The sequence below is a fragment of the Tasmannia lanceolata genome, unplaced genomic scaffold (assembly GCF_043159265.1).
Source record: "Tasmannia lanceolata isolate RefF3 unplaced genomic scaffold, GAP_Taslan_0.1 ptg000003l, whole genome shotgun sequence".
Taxonomy (NCBI): Eukaryota; Viridiplantae; Streptophyta; class Magnoliopsida; order Canellales; family Winteraceae; genus Tasmannia; species Tasmannia lanceolata.
Window position 1 is genome coordinate 52,624,132 of NW_027518680.1, and position 17,649 is coordinate 52,641,780.

General features: G+C 38.2%; 1 protein-coding gene across 1 annotated transcript in view; it reads left to right on the forward strand.

Moving 5' to 3' along the window:
- LOC143855758 (Mitochondrial transcription termination factor family protein) overlaps positions 1-16,987 on the forward strand; it is a 34,305-nt gene extending 17,318 nt beyond the window's left edge. Inside the window, exons 2-6 of the mRNA XM_077365829.1 lie at positions 7,268-7,620; positions 14,114-14,210; positions 14,318-14,514; positions 15,006-15,698; positions 16,170-16,987. Of these exons, the coding sequence (XP_077221944.1) occupies positions 7,333-7,620; positions 14,114-14,210; positions 14,318-14,514; positions 15,006-15,698; positions 16,170-16,484 (1,590 nt within the window). The 5' untranslated portion in view covers positions 7,268-7,332 and the 3' untranslated portion in view covers positions 16,485-16,987. The remainder of the gene's footprint in view (positions 1-7,267; positions 7,621-14,113; positions 14,211-14,317; positions 14,515-15,005; positions 15,699-16,169) is intronic.
- Positions 16,988-17,649: the final 662 nt, after the last annotated feature.

Consider the following 17,649-nt stretch of genomic DNA (forward strand, 5'->3'; position numbering starts at 1 on the left):
TCAATTGGAGGCTGAGAAGAACCTAGCGAGTGCTTTAGACTCTCAGGACTTGGTAGCGAAAGAGATAGTGGAGAAATTCAAGAAGTCTGAACAGTTCTCTTTTGTCGTTGCTTACCATGCACTGGAGTTCGAGGCTCAAGGCTTCTCGAAGTGCCGTCAGTAGGTAATGGAGATCGATATGAAGTTCCAAGTAGATCGGTTGGTCGTTCCCAAAGGTGGTGAGGTGATTGAAGAAGAGCCCCTCAACCAAGCAGTTGATGATTAGGGGTGTTGTCTCTTCTTTTGTTCCCCCTTTATCTTTTATTTTTCTTGTATTCACAGTCTTTTTTGAGACTCGGATCAAACATATGTAATCCTTTATTTATAAATACTGAAGTTTTTTGGTACTATTACTTCCTATGGTGTAACATTATTCTTTCTTTTAATTGTTGAGCTAGGTGGTCCGTGCAGACCCTAATTCCTAGCTGTCATTGGCAAGGCCTCCTTGGTTTACTTAAGGGTCAAACCAGTGGAGCTTGTGTGGAGAATCTGGAGATGAGGCCAAGCTCTTCTACCCCTGAACTTTGGTCGGATCCGAGCTTCCTCACTTGGCGCTTTATGGAGAGAAAACACACCCTACCATGCTTTCCGAAAGGTCACGATTCCTGGGCGTTCCCTTTGTGCTCCTGCACGTCGGTCATCGTCCTCTCAAGTGATCAGCTCGGAGTTGACTTACCCGCCTGCCTTGAAGAGGATCATGACTTATAGTCTCACAGTTGGTGCAGCGACATGTTTACAGGTTGGAGACGACGGTGAGAAGGTGAGAGTACCTGTGTTGGGGAGGATGGATCGAGATCCCTCTCTAAGGTTGATTGTAAGTCAGCAGGTTTGCAGTTACACATGTGCATTGGCCGTGTTGATCAAATTGGAAAGAGTCAGAACCAAGGTGATTCGAGGGTGTGCAGCTGGTACTTCGGAAGGCCAATGGTGGTTTGTGGCATTAGCGGACTAGTGGCGACATCAACAGAAAATCTTTAGGTGGCTGGGAAATCAGCCAAGAAGGAGATTGTTCGGATAGTTGGCTTATTTCCCACCCACGGTGGGATTGCTTTAGTGGAAAGGCAAGAAAGCAAAAATAGAAACAAAGGGTGCGTTCTTTAGCCATTCTTGTAATTTTCATTTTAAAAATTAGAGTGAATTTTTATCTTTTGAATCGGAATTACGTTCTCTAATATTCAGAAATCCCAGTATTCTTGGTTTTGTGCAGTAAGTAAGCTAGAAAATGTGGTTTGCTTCTATAGGAGGAGAGGTGAAAAAGTAGGAGAGTGGAGTTCTCGATTTTGTGTGGAAGGTGAGGTAACGTGGTTTACTTCTATTTGGTAAGATGCAAAAAAATAGGAGAGTTGAGAGAAGGGAAGATCGTGAGATATAGAATCTTTTGGATTGAATTCCCCAGAGCGAGAAACTTTAGCTCCAGAAAATAAAGCCTAAAAATTAGGATGAATCCTTAGGCACGTTGTGGAAATCGTTAAGGAACATAATTCTCAATATTTTTGGGCTAAAAAAAATGAAAAAGCACTCTTTTGGATGGTTAAAAAATGCATCATAACTTTTTAGGTCTTAGGAAACCTAGGCAAGAAAGAGAATTTTTTCTTGGGTTCTTCCTGTGTGTTTCTTCTCATCGGTTTCTCTTGGGTTTTTGATGAGGACGAAAATCACCAAGAATAGTTCGGTTCGTTGGCGTGAAACAAGGTTCTTATTTTTTAATTTGTATTTTCGTCATTTTATTTATTGTATTTTTTAGGCATCAAATCTTGTTCTTTTGGCCTGATTTTGGTGTTTTTAGAAAGGTTTTTCGATTACCTATCTAAAGAGCCTAAGATTACGCGATTTGGATTTGATTTGGCTAAGTTATAGGCAATTTTAGGATATGGTAAGTGTCTATTACGGGATTACTATTTTAGGTGAGTTTTAGTCAAATTTTAGGTTTTATTTATGTTATTTTAGAAGGATGGCTATGATTAGTTGCTTGGGTATTAAGTTAGTTTTTATGATTTCTTTTCTTATAAATATATGTTATGTAAGCATTGTAATGGACTTTTGATTATTGAATGAAATTTGCCTTTAGGCTTTTGAGTTCTTTTGAGAACTTTTGGTTGCTTGGATTAGCACCTGCAGGAGTATTGTTCTAGTTTCGCTCTGAGAAACTTGACTTGACGGGTTCGAAGTAAATCACATCCCCTTCGACGGTGATCGAAGTATTCTATTCCATACGACAATATTCTTAGGGCCCATTTTTTCATTTATTTTATCAATCTTACATCCGCTGCTGTGCCAGGAAGAGCGTCCAGATTTTTGGATTGCATCAGTTGGTATCAAGGCTGATTCCTTCCTTGGCTTGAAGAAAAAGATTGGTAGCGAAGTTTGCGTAGATTCGTGATGACTACAGATTATCTTTGATCACTAGAGTTGCCAAATGCCAAGATTGGGAGGTAACACCATACTTAAAATCGTTTTATTATTACTTAGAGCAGAAAATCATAAATTAAGAATCCCCACCAACTTAAGATGAATATTCGGAAGATGGATATTTGATTATTGCTAAAAGTTCAGATCAGGAGTCATTATCTTTCGCTGGTGACGAAGCGATTCACCGAATCACTTGAAGCGATGATTGTTGTGCCGCTTGAAATCATGGACAAAGAACCAAGAGAAATTGGATATGATAATATATTAGGTGAACTAATGGAGTTTGAAGAGATGGGTGAATGAGAAAACAATAAATTAATTTTTTCATCAATTTATATTAATCCGTTTTTATTAGATCATATGCTCAAGCTTATCGTGGATATTCGTGACTTCAAGCCTATTCAAGATCATAACAGATTATCTATTTGTCTTTAAGGTTATGAAGCAGGGTTTGATCCTCGAGGGATTCAATTGATGAATGTTCTTCGACACTTTAAAACTTGAGGACGAGTTTTTTTGAACTAGGAGAGTAATGATGAGGACGAAAATCACCAAGAATAGTTCTGTTCGTTGGCGTGGAACAGGTTTCTTATTTTTTTAATTTGTATTTTCGTCATTTTATTTGTTGTATTTTTTAGGGAATCAAATCTTGTTCTTTTGGCCTGATTTTGGTGTTTCTAGAAAGGTTTTTCGATTACCTATCTAAAGAGCCCAAGATTACGCGATTTGGACTTGATTTGGCTAAGTTATGGACAATTTTAGGATATGATAAGTGTCTATTACGGGATTACTATTTTAGGTAAGTTTTAATCAAGTTTTAGTCAAGTTTTATTTATGTTATTTTAGAAGGACGGCTATGATTAGTTGCTTGGGTATTAAGTTAGTTTTTAGGATTTCTTTACTTATAAATATATGTTATGTAAGCATTGTAATGGACTTTTGATTGTTGGAGGAAATTTGCCTTTAGGCTTTTGAGTTTTTTTTTAGAACTTTTGGTTGCTTGGATTAGCACCTGCAGGAGTATTTTTCTAGTTTCGCTCTGAGAAACTTGACTTCAACGATATCGAAGTAAATCACATCACCTTCGACGGTGATTGAAGTATTCTATTCCCTACGACGGTGTTCGAATGACCCCTTTTTCATTTATTTTATTAATCTTGCATCTACTGCTGCGCCACGAAGAGCGTCCAGATTTTTGGATTGCATCAGTTTTTCTCTTGGTTCCCTGGGGTTTTCTCTCGGATTACTCTTGGGTATGCTCTTAGGTTGAGACGAAATGAAAAGGGTTGCGTTTTTTGAATTTTTGGGTTTAATCCATTGTAATCCTTGTATATTGCTTTTATCATGGTAGAAGATGTGTTTCTCGCCCGTGGACATCGGCTTGGCAGAACCACATAAAATCTTAGTGTTTATCTTGTGGCTTGTTTTATTGTTTTACTTTTTTGTTTAACTTGTGCATGATCGGATCGGATTTGCCCGGCGAATTTGCTCAACAGTTAGGTCAGACTAGGATTGAAAATTAGTTGTATGCTCAAAATTATCTTTGGCATATTGGTAGCCCATTTCTAGTTTTCTTATTGAAAAAAAATTCTCCTACTATTGTAACCCATTTCTAGTTTTCTTATTGAAAGAAAACCAATAGCCCCGTTCTCCCTTCCAACCCATGTTTTTGCGAATAGTTTCAATCTGTCCTTTCTAGAAGAAATGGGAATTTTGGATCAAACATAATATGTAGGAAAAGGGGGGGGGAAATGATATTTCCACCTCTTTTCTATCGTTTCCACGCTTTCTTGTTTGTATTTTCCTAAAAATGGCTGTATTTTCACATTCTTTTGTTTGTCTTTTACTCTTTTACTTCATTTTCAGAAAAGTTACAAACAAAAGGGGTGAAAATGGTCACTAAGAGGGTGGAAATATCATACCTCAAAATACAGTGGTCAAGACAAATTAGATCAAGATGACATGCTGATATGCTCAAATTAATAGCCCCTGGCCCACGGTTTCAATGCCTTTTAGTTTTATCCAGCCAGTGGGCTTCGACATGAAGATCCCCCGGACCCAACATTATTATCAATTGGAAAATGCTGAGACGAACTTCACTATTATTAGGTTCTTTCTAAGAGTCACCTTTAGGTCCTACATGTGCCATGTGGACATGATCTGGTCCGTTGATCTGACCATCAAACACATGCCTTGTGTGTTTCCATCTGCCCCATCTTGATCGGATGATCGTAGCTCCTTGCCTATAAGGCTTTGTTTCAGATTCTGCCGAGAGAATCTAAACCGTTGATTCTTCTAACCCTTAATCTGATGGATGTGGTGTGTGTTCTGCGTGGGACCATATTCTTGTGGGTTGCCCGTGATGGTCCACCAAACCAACAATCTTGATTACAGACAAGTGTGGAGATCCAATCTTGAATGTTAGGCATAATTCCATTCCACTTTTCAAATTTTGCAATGTGGAGAGGATGTTATACTTAGATTGATATTTCCACCCTTTTTTTATTTTTTGTGATTTGGGGTCGTTTAATTACGCGGATCATAGAATCCTGGATTTCCACTTCAAATTTCACGCCCTTCTTTCTGTCGAGCTAGAGAGCAGGAGATCGTCCCATTTCCAGGTTTTATAAGTCTTAGGAAGGGGGAGAGATTTCTAAAGCCTAGATTTCTTACTTAAAATCCAGAAAACACTGTCGAGACAACATACAAGAGCTTGATCATGAATTCTCTTTTTCACTGTTTTCAAAGTAAACCTGGATTCTAAAATCTGTGTATCCAAACGACCCCTAGGGGCTGTTTGGATCCGCGAATTTTAGAATCCAGGTTTTAGTTTGAAAATAGTGTAAAAGAGGGTTCATGATCAAGCTGTTGCATGCTGCCCTGATAGCATTTCCTAGATTTTTAGTGAGAAATTCAGGTTTTTAAAATCTCTCCTGCATCCTGAGATTTCTAAAACCTGGAAATATGGGAGGATCTGCTACTCTCTTGTTGATGGAAAGAAGGGTGAGAAGTAAAAAACGACGGTTGGTCCGCTTCTTCTCTTGTCTCTTAGCTACAATTTTGAAGAAATCCCTGATTCCAAAATCTGCGTATCCAAACGGCCCCTAAATCTTAAAAAAAATGCTAAAAAGAAAGTGATAGTTATGCTTTTCCTAAATAGCCACTGTTTGGCTCTATGTGCGCCACTTTGACATGATCAAATCCGTTGATTCAACCTGAAACCACTTTTAATTAGAGGATTTCTATTTACAACATATTTATCCGATGATCGTAGACTCTCGATCCATCAAGCCTCATCTAGGATTCCGCCAAGACAATCTAAACAGTTGATTTTGGATACTCATTCGACCAAAGAGGCCTCACAACGTTTTACATGATCAACAATCGACATTACCCATACATGTTTGCACATGGGACCCAAAAGCAAAAGAAAGTCACTAATAGGCTCCTTTGTAAAATACATTTATCAGGCCCCACTTCTGATTCACTTATGCGATCTGATTGTTGATCTAAACATCTTGATTGGATGATCTAAGCCCTTGATCCATCAAGCCTCGGCAACAATTATAAAATTTGTTATAGCCTATTTTGTTGGCTCAACAAAAAAACCCGTACAGGCGTAGCTCTTTGGCTTAAAGTCTTGGGAATGCTCCCCAGAGATGAGAGTTCGAATCCCCCTGGGCTTACCCGATGCGAGTAAACCAGCTCTTTGGCTTAAAGTCTTGGGTATGCTCCCCAGAGACGAGAGTTCAAATCCTCCTGGGCTTACCCGATGCGCGTGGTTTATGGGTGATTGCGCGCATCGGAGGAAATTAGTCCCACTCTACAAAGTGGGGTGGGGATCCTACGTCATGAAAAAAAAAAAAAGAATGAGAGAAAATAGGGAAATCCCAAAAATCTTTTTCTTCTCTCCCGACCCACCACAAGCCCGTTTCTAAATATTTTCACTTTTGCACATTTTATACCCTAAAAGATGGATTCTGAGGAGGGATTCAGAGTCACTTCCCAAATCTCATCAACCCGTTTCTCACTTGGTTATTGGTCTAAGAATGAGAAGCCTTGCCTAACACACCCTTAAGTCCTTAACCATTGTCCATTGACGTTTGTATATCTTTATCTCATGCATGGGATGAACATGTGGGCCTTTCATGATGTTATAAAGATCAACGATCTGGATTTCATATGCATGCATCCACTACCGCTAATGGTAAAGGTTGAAGGTCTAATAAGCGGTGGAAGATACTAAAGAAGTGGGTGTTGTTACCAAGACTTAGGGGTGTAGATACCGACAATTCGTTGATAACAAAGCCCGGAGAGAAAAGGAGAATGCTGGAGATATTTTTGCCGTAGGCAACTAATATTGGCACTACAATTTTTAATAACTGCACGAACTCTCATCTTGTATTTTCTTATTTAAACAGCTGTAAAGTGTTATTACAGTTCCCAACAACCTCTCTGAAGCAAGTAAAAAAGAAAAATACAAGCTGAGTTTGTGCAATTATCAAAACATGGTTGTGCAAATATCAGTATCCAGCAAATATCAGTATCCAGCTTGTCAGGCAACTGATATTTGCACTACCAAGTTTTGATAATTGCACAAACTCAACTTCTCAGGCTAATGATATTGGCAATACCATGTTTTGTTAAGTGCAAAAACTCATCTTGTCTTTTGTGTGTTAATTAGCTTCCGACACCTTTTTGGGAACTGCACTAACCTTTTTTTTAACGAGTAACTGTAGTAACCTTTGAGAGCTTTTTAAATAATAAAAGACAAGATGAGTCAATGCAATTACTAAATGGCTTCTTCTTTGGATTTCAGGTTTATGCGAGAGAAAATGCGGATAAACTAGGAACAAATTTTAGGGTTTTAGGATATTCTCTACAATGGCTAGTCTCTCTCACTATTTCAATTCAAACCCTCTCTCTTCTCTTTCTCCCACTTCACCTTCTCAAAATCTCTCTCCCTCAAATTTCAATGGCGAACATTTACTCAAAATCTTCGAAGGAAGGACGAAAATACGAAGCAAAAGAATTTTCTACAGAGATTTCGTTGTTTTTTCCACGCATTCAAGCTCTAGAATTCTCAAATCCAATCGAAGATCTCCGTACGGACATCAGCTCTCTCCCTATGAAGATGATGAAGAAGATTTGAAGGATTCTCGATTTTCTTTTGTGAGTATAGTTTTTCTTTTGTATTGTGAAGAGATTTTGCTTTTTCTATTTTACGTTCTTGTTTTAGAATTTTGATTTTGAAGTGATAAATTACATGGATCATTGTCTTCCATTCTAAGCCTACGTATCTTAATTTACCACTAATTCAAATCAAATGTAATATCCTAATTTATTTAGCTTGTCTCATCTAACTTACCTTCTTGACGGTGAGATTTTTCATACTCTAACACGAAGTTCATGTTCGATTCAAGTTTTGTGTGGTTGAGGTTTTTGAATTTCTGGTTCATGTTTCAATTGAGCTGATTAGCTTAGTATTGTTTGAGTTTTGTGTGAGTTTAGTGAATTGTAGTCGTGAGTTTAGTAAATGGAATTTACTAACCATGTTTTTCTGAAGGAAGTTGGATTTAGAGATGAAATTTCTTTATGTACGTCTAAGCACTCATTGTAAGTTTCTGGTGCATTTGATGGAACTAAGTTTGTAAGATAAATCTTCATCAATTCAAATATCTTGGCATTGTCTGAGAAAAGAAAATGCTAAGACATTTGAATTCTCTGGCAGCTTCAGTACGTCAAGCTCACAGGCTAGGGAACAAGAGAAAAAGAAAAGTTCCCAGATGAAAAGAAGAAGATGATGGGAGGAGAAGTTTCTATAAAGTTTTGGGTACATGTATTTTTCATGATAGGAGCTACACAAATGTAAGAAAAGCCTCTGAGAATAGTCACACCCAATAATTAGCTCGAGAAGCATTTGACCCACAGCGAAGAGCTTATACTTTTGGACCATTCTTGAGCCCTATGCTATCAGTTGCATTTGGAAACATATGGTTGTCGATGAGATTAGGTGTGTTGCGCTAAAGGATATTTCGGTGATTTTCTTGATGGTAGTGGTATTGATATATAAGCAACATATTAGGGTTACGAGAAGTGAGGTTTTCTGTAGTTTTTCTTGGCCGAGGAGGAGAGTTCTTGCGTTCTTGTTTTTTGTGTGATTATGTTTCTTGTATCTCTTTCTTGTTGCTTGCTGCATATCGTGTTTGACCTTATTTGAGAAGGTATTTCTCGATTTTTCTAAAGGGCAATATAGAAAATTTAAGTCCTTAAGGTCTAGGGTAAAATTGACAGGAGGGGGAAGGAGGAGGAAGAAGATGCCTAAGCCTTGGAAACAAAAGGGGGAATGACGATTCCAAGTCCCTCCACGACGTGTCTCTTAGACTATTCGTTGAGCCGAGTACAAGTATACCCGATTTGTTTTGTATATGGACTAAGGGGCTTAAAGGTGTATTACTATCTAGTTATATACACTTAAGTTGTATGTATACACATGCTTACGAAGATCCTTCCATGCGACTTATATGCACTCTATAATGGTGTAGATACGTGTCCAATGTTCAACACTCCCTCTCAAATTGATGCACTGAGTCATAAACGTCAATTTGTTAATCAGAAAGTAATGCGTGGCTCGAGTCATTGCATGTGTGAAGGTATATGCGAGCTAATATGCTGGTGGAACATATGGTAAGGTGATCCACCCTCTTGAATAGCACTGACATATATAATGATAGTCCACCTCAACATGCTTTGTTGGCTCATGAAAAACTATTGGTAGCAATCTAAATATCACTCTTATTGTCTCAAAAAAGAGGTGGATGGAGGAATTTAAATAAGCATGGTCCCCTTTCCCCTTACAGCTTCATATTGCTGATCCTTACTAATAGGGCTGGCTGCTACATAGTGGACACCTGCCAGCTAGCTGGAATCCCCCTATCTTGGACCAGAATTTCTCTCCGCAAGGCCGAAAAACTAGATTGGTAGCAATCTAAATATCACTCTTATTGTCTCCAAAAAGAGGTGCATGGAGGTATTTAAATAAGCAAAGTTCAAAAGAAGTGCCCGAAGCCAGGCCATTTTGCTAGATGCTTCAGACATTCATCAGTATCCTGGTTTAGTGGAGGATTTGGGAACAACAGTTTGTTTCTTAGATTTCCAAGAGATTAGAGAATCTCCTAAATAGTGAAACAACATTTGTGTGGACATTTGGCCGAGTAAGCATCGTCATTGGCAGTCAGCTCCAATGAAGATGTGGATGGAAAGAATAGGCTTGAATCGACAATTCCTCTTAAGTATCGAATGAGCCCATCAATCGTCATGAAATGATGTGTGCACAGAGCATAAACATGTGGTTTGAATGATGACCACTTTAATAATAAAAAAGATGTCTTTGCAGCCGGCGTGGTCGGAGTTATAGCAGAAAGAACAACAAACCGATAAAAACACAAAAACATAAGAAAATCATGGAGGAAGTAAGTAAAAGAATCTCTAATCTTGCCTGGGAAATACCAGAGCGAGTCATTCTCCTCACATGATGGAAGCGGACAGGGAAACCGTCCTCTCGGTAATGGATCTCATTAAAAAAACTGCATAAATCTCCGTGGATGAAAATGTGAACCATCTAGCCACCTGATAGCATTGAGGGAGTTTCCCCCGAGAATGTGATGACTTAAGTCATGTATATGGATAATCCGAATACCATGAACCACTGCTCTGACTTCCACCTTGTTAGAGTCCTTCTCCGCGATAGGGTCAGAGAAGGCCCCCACTAGTCACCCCCGTCGTCCTCTCATTCTGTTGTCAACTTAGAAGGAAAAGTTAGAAGATGAATAACCGATGGAAACACCATTGAATAGGAAAGTTGATAGGTCACTTTCCATGAGGATTTAGAAAAGGCTCCGTTTCCAAGTCTAATCCGACCATAAATAAGAGAAAAAGACGCATCATGTTTACCCGTCATATGGTTTACATCTCCTGAATTAATGATTTATGAAGTAGAAGATTGTGACTGGGTGGAAGTATGATTAACGTAGGCATGCGCACATTTACCTGACAATTCCGATTCCTTTGTGAGAAATGTGCTAATTGAAGCTTTGAGGGCAGCAAATTTTGACTTAGTTCCTTGATAGCATGATCCCTTGGGTCTGTCGTTGAGCTTCTTGTAGTACTCTGATTGTTAATGTAACTGCCTGTTTCCGATTAACTGAAGATGCAGCGGAAGATCCAAGCACGTTTCTTTGGTGTGCCTTTTCCCAAAGTGAATTCATTTTTACTTATCTTTAACAACCGTGGAAGTTCTTGTACATGGCTGATTTCTCCCATTACCATTCCCAACCCATTTATTTCCCTTATGGTCCACTGACAATGCGGAATGTTCTAGACTAGCACCCATAATAATAGTTTTTTTGATAGCTTCATCTCTAATATAGTTGTACACTGATCTAAGAGAGGTAACTCATCTTTTCATTTCAAGCCCCTTTATTTCCCTTATGGTCCACGGAAAAGGCTGAATGTTCTAGACCAGCACCCAGACTAGTAGCTTTTTTGCTAGCTTCATCTCTAATATAGTTATAAACTGATCCAAGAGAGGTAACTCATCTTTCCCGAGAACTTGAACATGTTGGAGTTCTAAGTGTAGATTTAAACCAGCAAGGAGCTCAAAGATCCTATGTCGTTCTGTCTTCTTTATGTTGTCGGTAGTGGGGGCTTCTGGGTTGGTAACTATCAAGTTCCTCCCTTTTTGTCTGAGGATGCCAAAGTACTATTCATTCGATAAAGTACCTTGTTGCATATTTGTGATCTCCCAATGAAGCAGAGCTAAATCCCTGAATAAGTTCTAGCTACGGTATCCCATGTCTTTTGCAGTTTTTCAGAGAAAAGGCTTCTACTAAAACCCGGTTCCATCAAATGCCATAACAGTACGGTTCTCACTTTTTCAATCGTCATGGGATGGATCCTTTTCTATTGATTCTTTAACCTTTTTGGTTATGCAACCTAAATTCTTTCGGCCACCAATAAACATTGGGAACTGATAAATGAGCCCCTTTTCATCACTTGGGACACCCAGCAGCAGTGTATCAATGACTGCAGAGGGGCTGATGTACTTCACGTCAGAAGGATTCAACAGATTTGATTGCCACGTACACTGCAGTTGGGTGTCCCATGTGATGAAAAGGGGTGCATTTATGATTTCCCTAAACATTTTTTGTGCGCTGCGCTCATTCCAAATATTTTTTCCAATTGAGTTTATTCCTAGTAATCATCAATCTTGATGGTCATTATGACTACTTCCTGTGGAAGTGATTACACTGGTTAATTTCAAAAACATTGCTTGAACCCTGGTTATGTATATACTGATATACATGCACTTTGTGATGGGAGAGGGCACATCTTAAATTCTATGTAACTTTTGGTATGAATCAAACTGAAAAATATTTCCTTTTTTAATCTGTAGATATGAAAGCTGAGTGTTTGTCATGCACTTTGACCCGGCAGTCCTACTTCACACTTGTGTCCTTTTTGTTCTCCTTTTCTCATTTTATATTTCATAATCCCTATGCTTTCCTTTTTTTCCCCTTTTGCTTTGAGTCACAATTTTGTTCTCTCTGTATTTGTTTTTTCCAAAATGATGCTTACTCTTAAACCCTTGAGGCTATTTTCCACTTTGTTTTTTACTTGCTTGTTTCACTTCACTTTGAGTTTTATGCATGCACAAATAGGACTGGAAAATTTTGAACAGGTCTTGAATAATATATATATATATATATATATATATATATATATATATATATATATATATATAGAGAGAGAGAGAGAGAGAGAGAGAGAGAGAGAGAGAGAGAGAGTAGTGTTTCTGAGCTTGAGCTCAGAAGCTTATATGAGCTCGAGCGTCAAAAATATGTGGGCCCATGTTTGTGGGGGAATCCAAAGCATTCATTTAAAAGGCCCTATCATGGATAGGGTGTGTACCAAAAATCAGGTCCATAGGATCATCCTAACCCTTCCATTTGTGGAGGGAAAAATGGACAGATACTGTTTCTCCACAAATCTACCCATTTTCCCCTCCACAAATAGAAGGGTTAGGATGATCCAATGGAGCTGATTTTTTGTGAACACCCTATCCATGATAGGGGCTTCCAAATGAATGCTTTGGATCCCCCAACAATGTGGGCCCACACCTGTTTTTGAGCTTGAGCTCAGATAAGCTTATTTGAGCTCTAGCTCAGAAACACTATATATATATATATATATATATATATATATATATATATATATATATATATATATATATATGAGGAAAGTGAAGCTACACCGCCGGTGTAGCTAACTTAGCTACACCGCCGGCTTAAAATACAATGGGCCCACATTGTTTTGGTGATCCAAAGAATTCATTTGATTGGCCCTCACATAGATAGGGTGTCCACCAAAAATCAGCTCCATAGGATCATCCCAACCCTACGATTTGTGGAGGCAAAAATGGACAAATTTGTGAAGGTTTTTACACGTTCATTTTTGCCTCCACAAATCGTAGGGTTGGGATGATCCTATGGAGCTGATTTTTGGTGGACACCCTATCTATGTGAGGGCGAATATGAGAAAACGGTTCCTACACACTGGTGTAGATAAGTTATCTACACACTAGGTTAAAATACAATGGGGGCCCACATTATTTGGGTGATCCAAACCATTCATTTTTAAGGCCCTCACATAGATAGGGTGTCCACAAAAAATCAGATCCATAGGATCATCCTACCCATTCGAATTGTGGAGGCAAAAAATTGACTAATTTGTGAAGGTTTAAAGACGTCCATTTTACCTCCACAAATCGTAGGGTTGGGATTATCCTATGGATCTGATTTTTTGTGGACACCCTATCTATGTGAGGGCTCATCAAATGAATGCTTTGGATCACCCAAACAATGTGGGCCCCCACTGTATTTTAAGCTAGCGTGTAGATAACTTATCTACACTTGTGTGTAGAAACCATTTTCTCTCTCTCTCTCTCTCTCTCTATATATATATATATATATATATAGAGAGAGAGAGAGAGAGAGAGAGAGAGAGAGAGAGAGAGAGAGAGAGAGAAAACTGTTGGTGACCTATGGTGCGCTTAAGCTCCCCAATCACATGGGGGCCCACTTTGTTAGGTGATCCAAAGCATTCATTTTAAAGGCCTTATGATAGATAGGGGGTGTACCAAAAATCAGCTCCATAGGATCATCCTAACCCCTTCATTTGTGGAGGACAAAAATGGGCAGATTTGTGTCTGTCCTCCACAAATGGAGGGGTTAGGATGATCCTATGGAGCTGATTTTTGGTACACCCCCTATCCATGTAAGGGACTTTAAAATGAATGCTTTGGATCACCTAACAAAGTGGGCCCCATGTGATTGGGGCGCTTAAGCTCACCATAAGTTTGGTGAGCTTAAGCGCACCAACAGTTTCCTCATATATATATATATATATATATATATATATATATATCCCTGGCATGTAACTCTTAAGACTCTCTAGGTTGACAGTAGGCACACCATTGCACTTTTCCCAGGACCTCGAAACCAAATTGCTGTCAAGAATGGCCATTGCTTTTAAAAAAAAAAAAAATTCAAATTTATATTCAACAAATTGATCAAGTGTAGACTTTGATTATATTCAATCTTTTCAGGATGAATCTCCAGAAATAAGTGAATTCAATGATGATTTACATACTGATCCGAAGTCGTCAAGCTTGCTAACAGAGGATGTTGCCAGTATAAAACCAGGTACATTTCAAAGCATGTTTTTTTTTTTTTAAAAAATTATTTCAAAGCATGTTATAAGGGCATTTAAGAGAGTTTCCTAAAAACTCAATATGTTGCTGTTTGTGCAGCCATCTTGACACTACCAAAATTGGCGGGACAGGACGGAAGGCTACTGAAAACTGAACGGAACCTGAAAGTTACATACAGGTCCTCGGATGTGAGACATGGAAAGGATATCCCAGAAAAGAGAAATCCTGGAGTTGTTTATCATGCTACCAACAGATTGCAAAACATGGACCCTGTAGATACGGATGGCAGAGGAAAGGTCTCTTTTGTAACTCTTATGTATGAGCGAAGTACATGGATTCTTCTGAATGAGCGAAGAATCCGTGTCAGACACGGATCAGATTCCAATACTTTAGGATTCACAGACACTTCTAGGTCTCTTTTACTTCTTTTTTTTCTTGAATAATGCTGACACAACCTTACAATTATTGTATGTTTTAAGTTTATCTATCCTAATAGTAGGTTTTTATTATATGAAAATAAAACATTATATTTACTCAACCTGCTAATTTTTTTTGAATAGTACTAAATTTTTTAATGTTTTATACGTTATAATTAAATTTTCAGAATTAATTAAAATATTTTAGCGAATCCACGAATCTTTCTTTTGAGGTTCACCAAATACGACACTCGATACCCGTGTCGGATTCCTACACTCGTACCCTTTGATGCAACACAGTCTTAATCACTTCAGTTTGAATGCTCTATCAAATATGTTCTCCTGATCCATGTTATTTCTTTTGGTTGCAGCTAAATAATGGGAACCTTAACAAAAGTAACTTTTGTCAGCTTTCAGAAGATTTAGACTTTGATGAGAAATGGTTTCCTCTTATTGATTACTTGAGCACATTTGGATTGAAGGAATCTCACTTTATCCAAATCTACGAGAGGCATATGCCTTGCCTTAAGATAAATGTTGTTTCTGCCCAAGAAAGGTTGGAGTTCTTGCTGAGTGTTGGTGTCAAACATAGAGATATCAGAAGGATACTTTTAAGGCAGCCACAAATTTTAGAATACACTGTGGAGAACAATTTGAAGTCTCATGTTGCATTTTTGGCGAGTTTAGGTGTCCCTGATTCCCGTGTGGGACACATAATCACTGCCGCACCATCTCTATTGTCTTACAGCGTGGAGCATTCTTTAAAACCCACCATCCAGTATTTAGTTGAGGAAGTTGGTATTAAAAGAAATGATGTGAGCAAAGTTGTACAGCTGAGTCCCCAAATTCTGGTTCAGCGGATCGACAATTCATGGACTTCGCGCTTTGGGTTTCTTTCGAAGGAATTGGCTGCGCCCAGAGATAGCATAGTTAAGATGGTCACAAAACACCCACAGCTTCTACATTACAGCATAGAGGATGGAATACTTCCAAGGATCAACTTCTTGAGAAGTATAGGGATGCAGAATTCTGACATCTTGAAAGTGCTAACAAGTCTTACTCAGGTCAAAATCTGCACTCCTTCCTGTTTTATTGGAATTTCTAGTATCATTATTTTTGGCCTTGGGTCATTCAATTACTTGTTTCCATGATTTTAAATTTTGGCCGAAATCTGAAAATTCGGCCGAAATATTTTGGTTTCTACCAAGACTGAAACGAAATACACAATGAATCATTTTTTTTACAAGATTTTGCCGAAATTTCGTTTCCACACTTATTTACAAGATTTCCACCTAAAATTTAAAGATTTCCACCAAAAATTTAAAGATGTTCACCGAAATTTAAAATTTTTCACTTAAATTGCCGAAAATATCCACCGAAATATTTAAAATTCCGAAAATTTCAACAGAATTTACATGATTTCAGCCGAAATCTCCACAGAAACCTTCAGTCGAAATATTTCAACTGACACCGAAACTGAAATTTAAAACTGTGTGTGTTTCCTTGTGTGGAAGATAACAATAATTTCTTTGCAGGTATTGTCCCTGTCGTTGGAAAAAAATCTGAAGCCTAAGTACTTATATTTGGTCAATGAACTTCGTAATGAGGTACAGTCCTTGACAAAATACCCCATGTATTTAAGCTTGTCTCTAGAGCAGAGAATCCGACCTCGTCACAGGTTCTTGGTTGCCCTAAAGAAAGCACCCAAGGGACCATTTCCTCTGAGCTCATTTGTTCCTACTGATGAATGCTTTTGTCAGCAATGGGCTGGAACTAGTTTAGATAAATATTTGGCTTTCAGGCAGACTTTACTACTCTCACAGTTTGCAAAGAAGTATGGAAGAAAATGATGACTATTCGAACATGAAATGCCCTTTTTGTCTTTGAGAAGGTTGGCGATACTTGTTTTTAACTGCATTGAAGGTAACAGTAACTTATTGTCTTGCATTGGAGGAGAACTAAAGCTTAAATATTAAGCTTTGTTCAGCCCCAAGTAAAGCTTGTCTATAATGCAGACCATTTGATCTCGTCACATGCTTTTCGGTATCCATAAAGAAAGCTCCAAGGGGTCATTCCATCTGAGCTCATTGTATCTTATTGGTGAATACTTTTGCTAGCAATTGACTGGAAGTAGATCAGAGAAGACTTTGGCGCTAGGGCAGAGTTCTCTACTTCAGAGTTTGCAAAGGAATACTAAAAAAAAAGAGGATTACTTGTTAACATTACCTTAAAGTTAGAATTAAATTTGTTGATGGTAGTTTTGGGAGAAAGAAGGGTCCCAGCAACTTCTTTGATCGTTTTGGTTATCTATGAAATCATTCAAGAACCTCCATTTGGACTCAGGTTCACACCATCGTTGTAAACCAGTGACTAGTTTACTGGCATTTTTCTGGTTTGCTAAATAGTTTCTGATGTCATCATTTCACTACCCGAAATTTTGCAGAATCTGGTAAAGGATCCATATACAGGTACGCTAAACATTTTCATATTGACTGGATTTTATGGGTATTTATTCTTTAATAACTGCCTGCTGGTGTTTAGAAAGTTAGATTTTCACAAATTCTAGTTAGTTGCCTACAAGGTTAGCTTTATGCGTGGGCCAAACAATTAAAATATATTGAAAATCCATTTCATTTAGTTAAGCGATGAGATATTGTGTGTGTGTGTCTGTGTGCGGGAAAATGAGATCTGAACTATCTTGTTTGATAATGCGTGCCTCTTTTTTTTCTTACGCTATTATGGCTATATATATATATATATATATATATATTCATTTGATAGGCCCTGACATAGATAGGATGTGCCTAAAAGATCATCTCCATAGGATCATCCTAACCCTTCGATTTATGGATGTTAAAATGGACGTTTATAAACTCACAAGTCTGTCCATTTTTAACCTCCACAAATCAAAGGGTTAGGATGATCCTATGCAGCTGATTTTTTGGGCACATCCTATCTATGATACGGGCCTATCAAATGAATGTTTTGGATTATCCAAATAATGTGGGACCACTG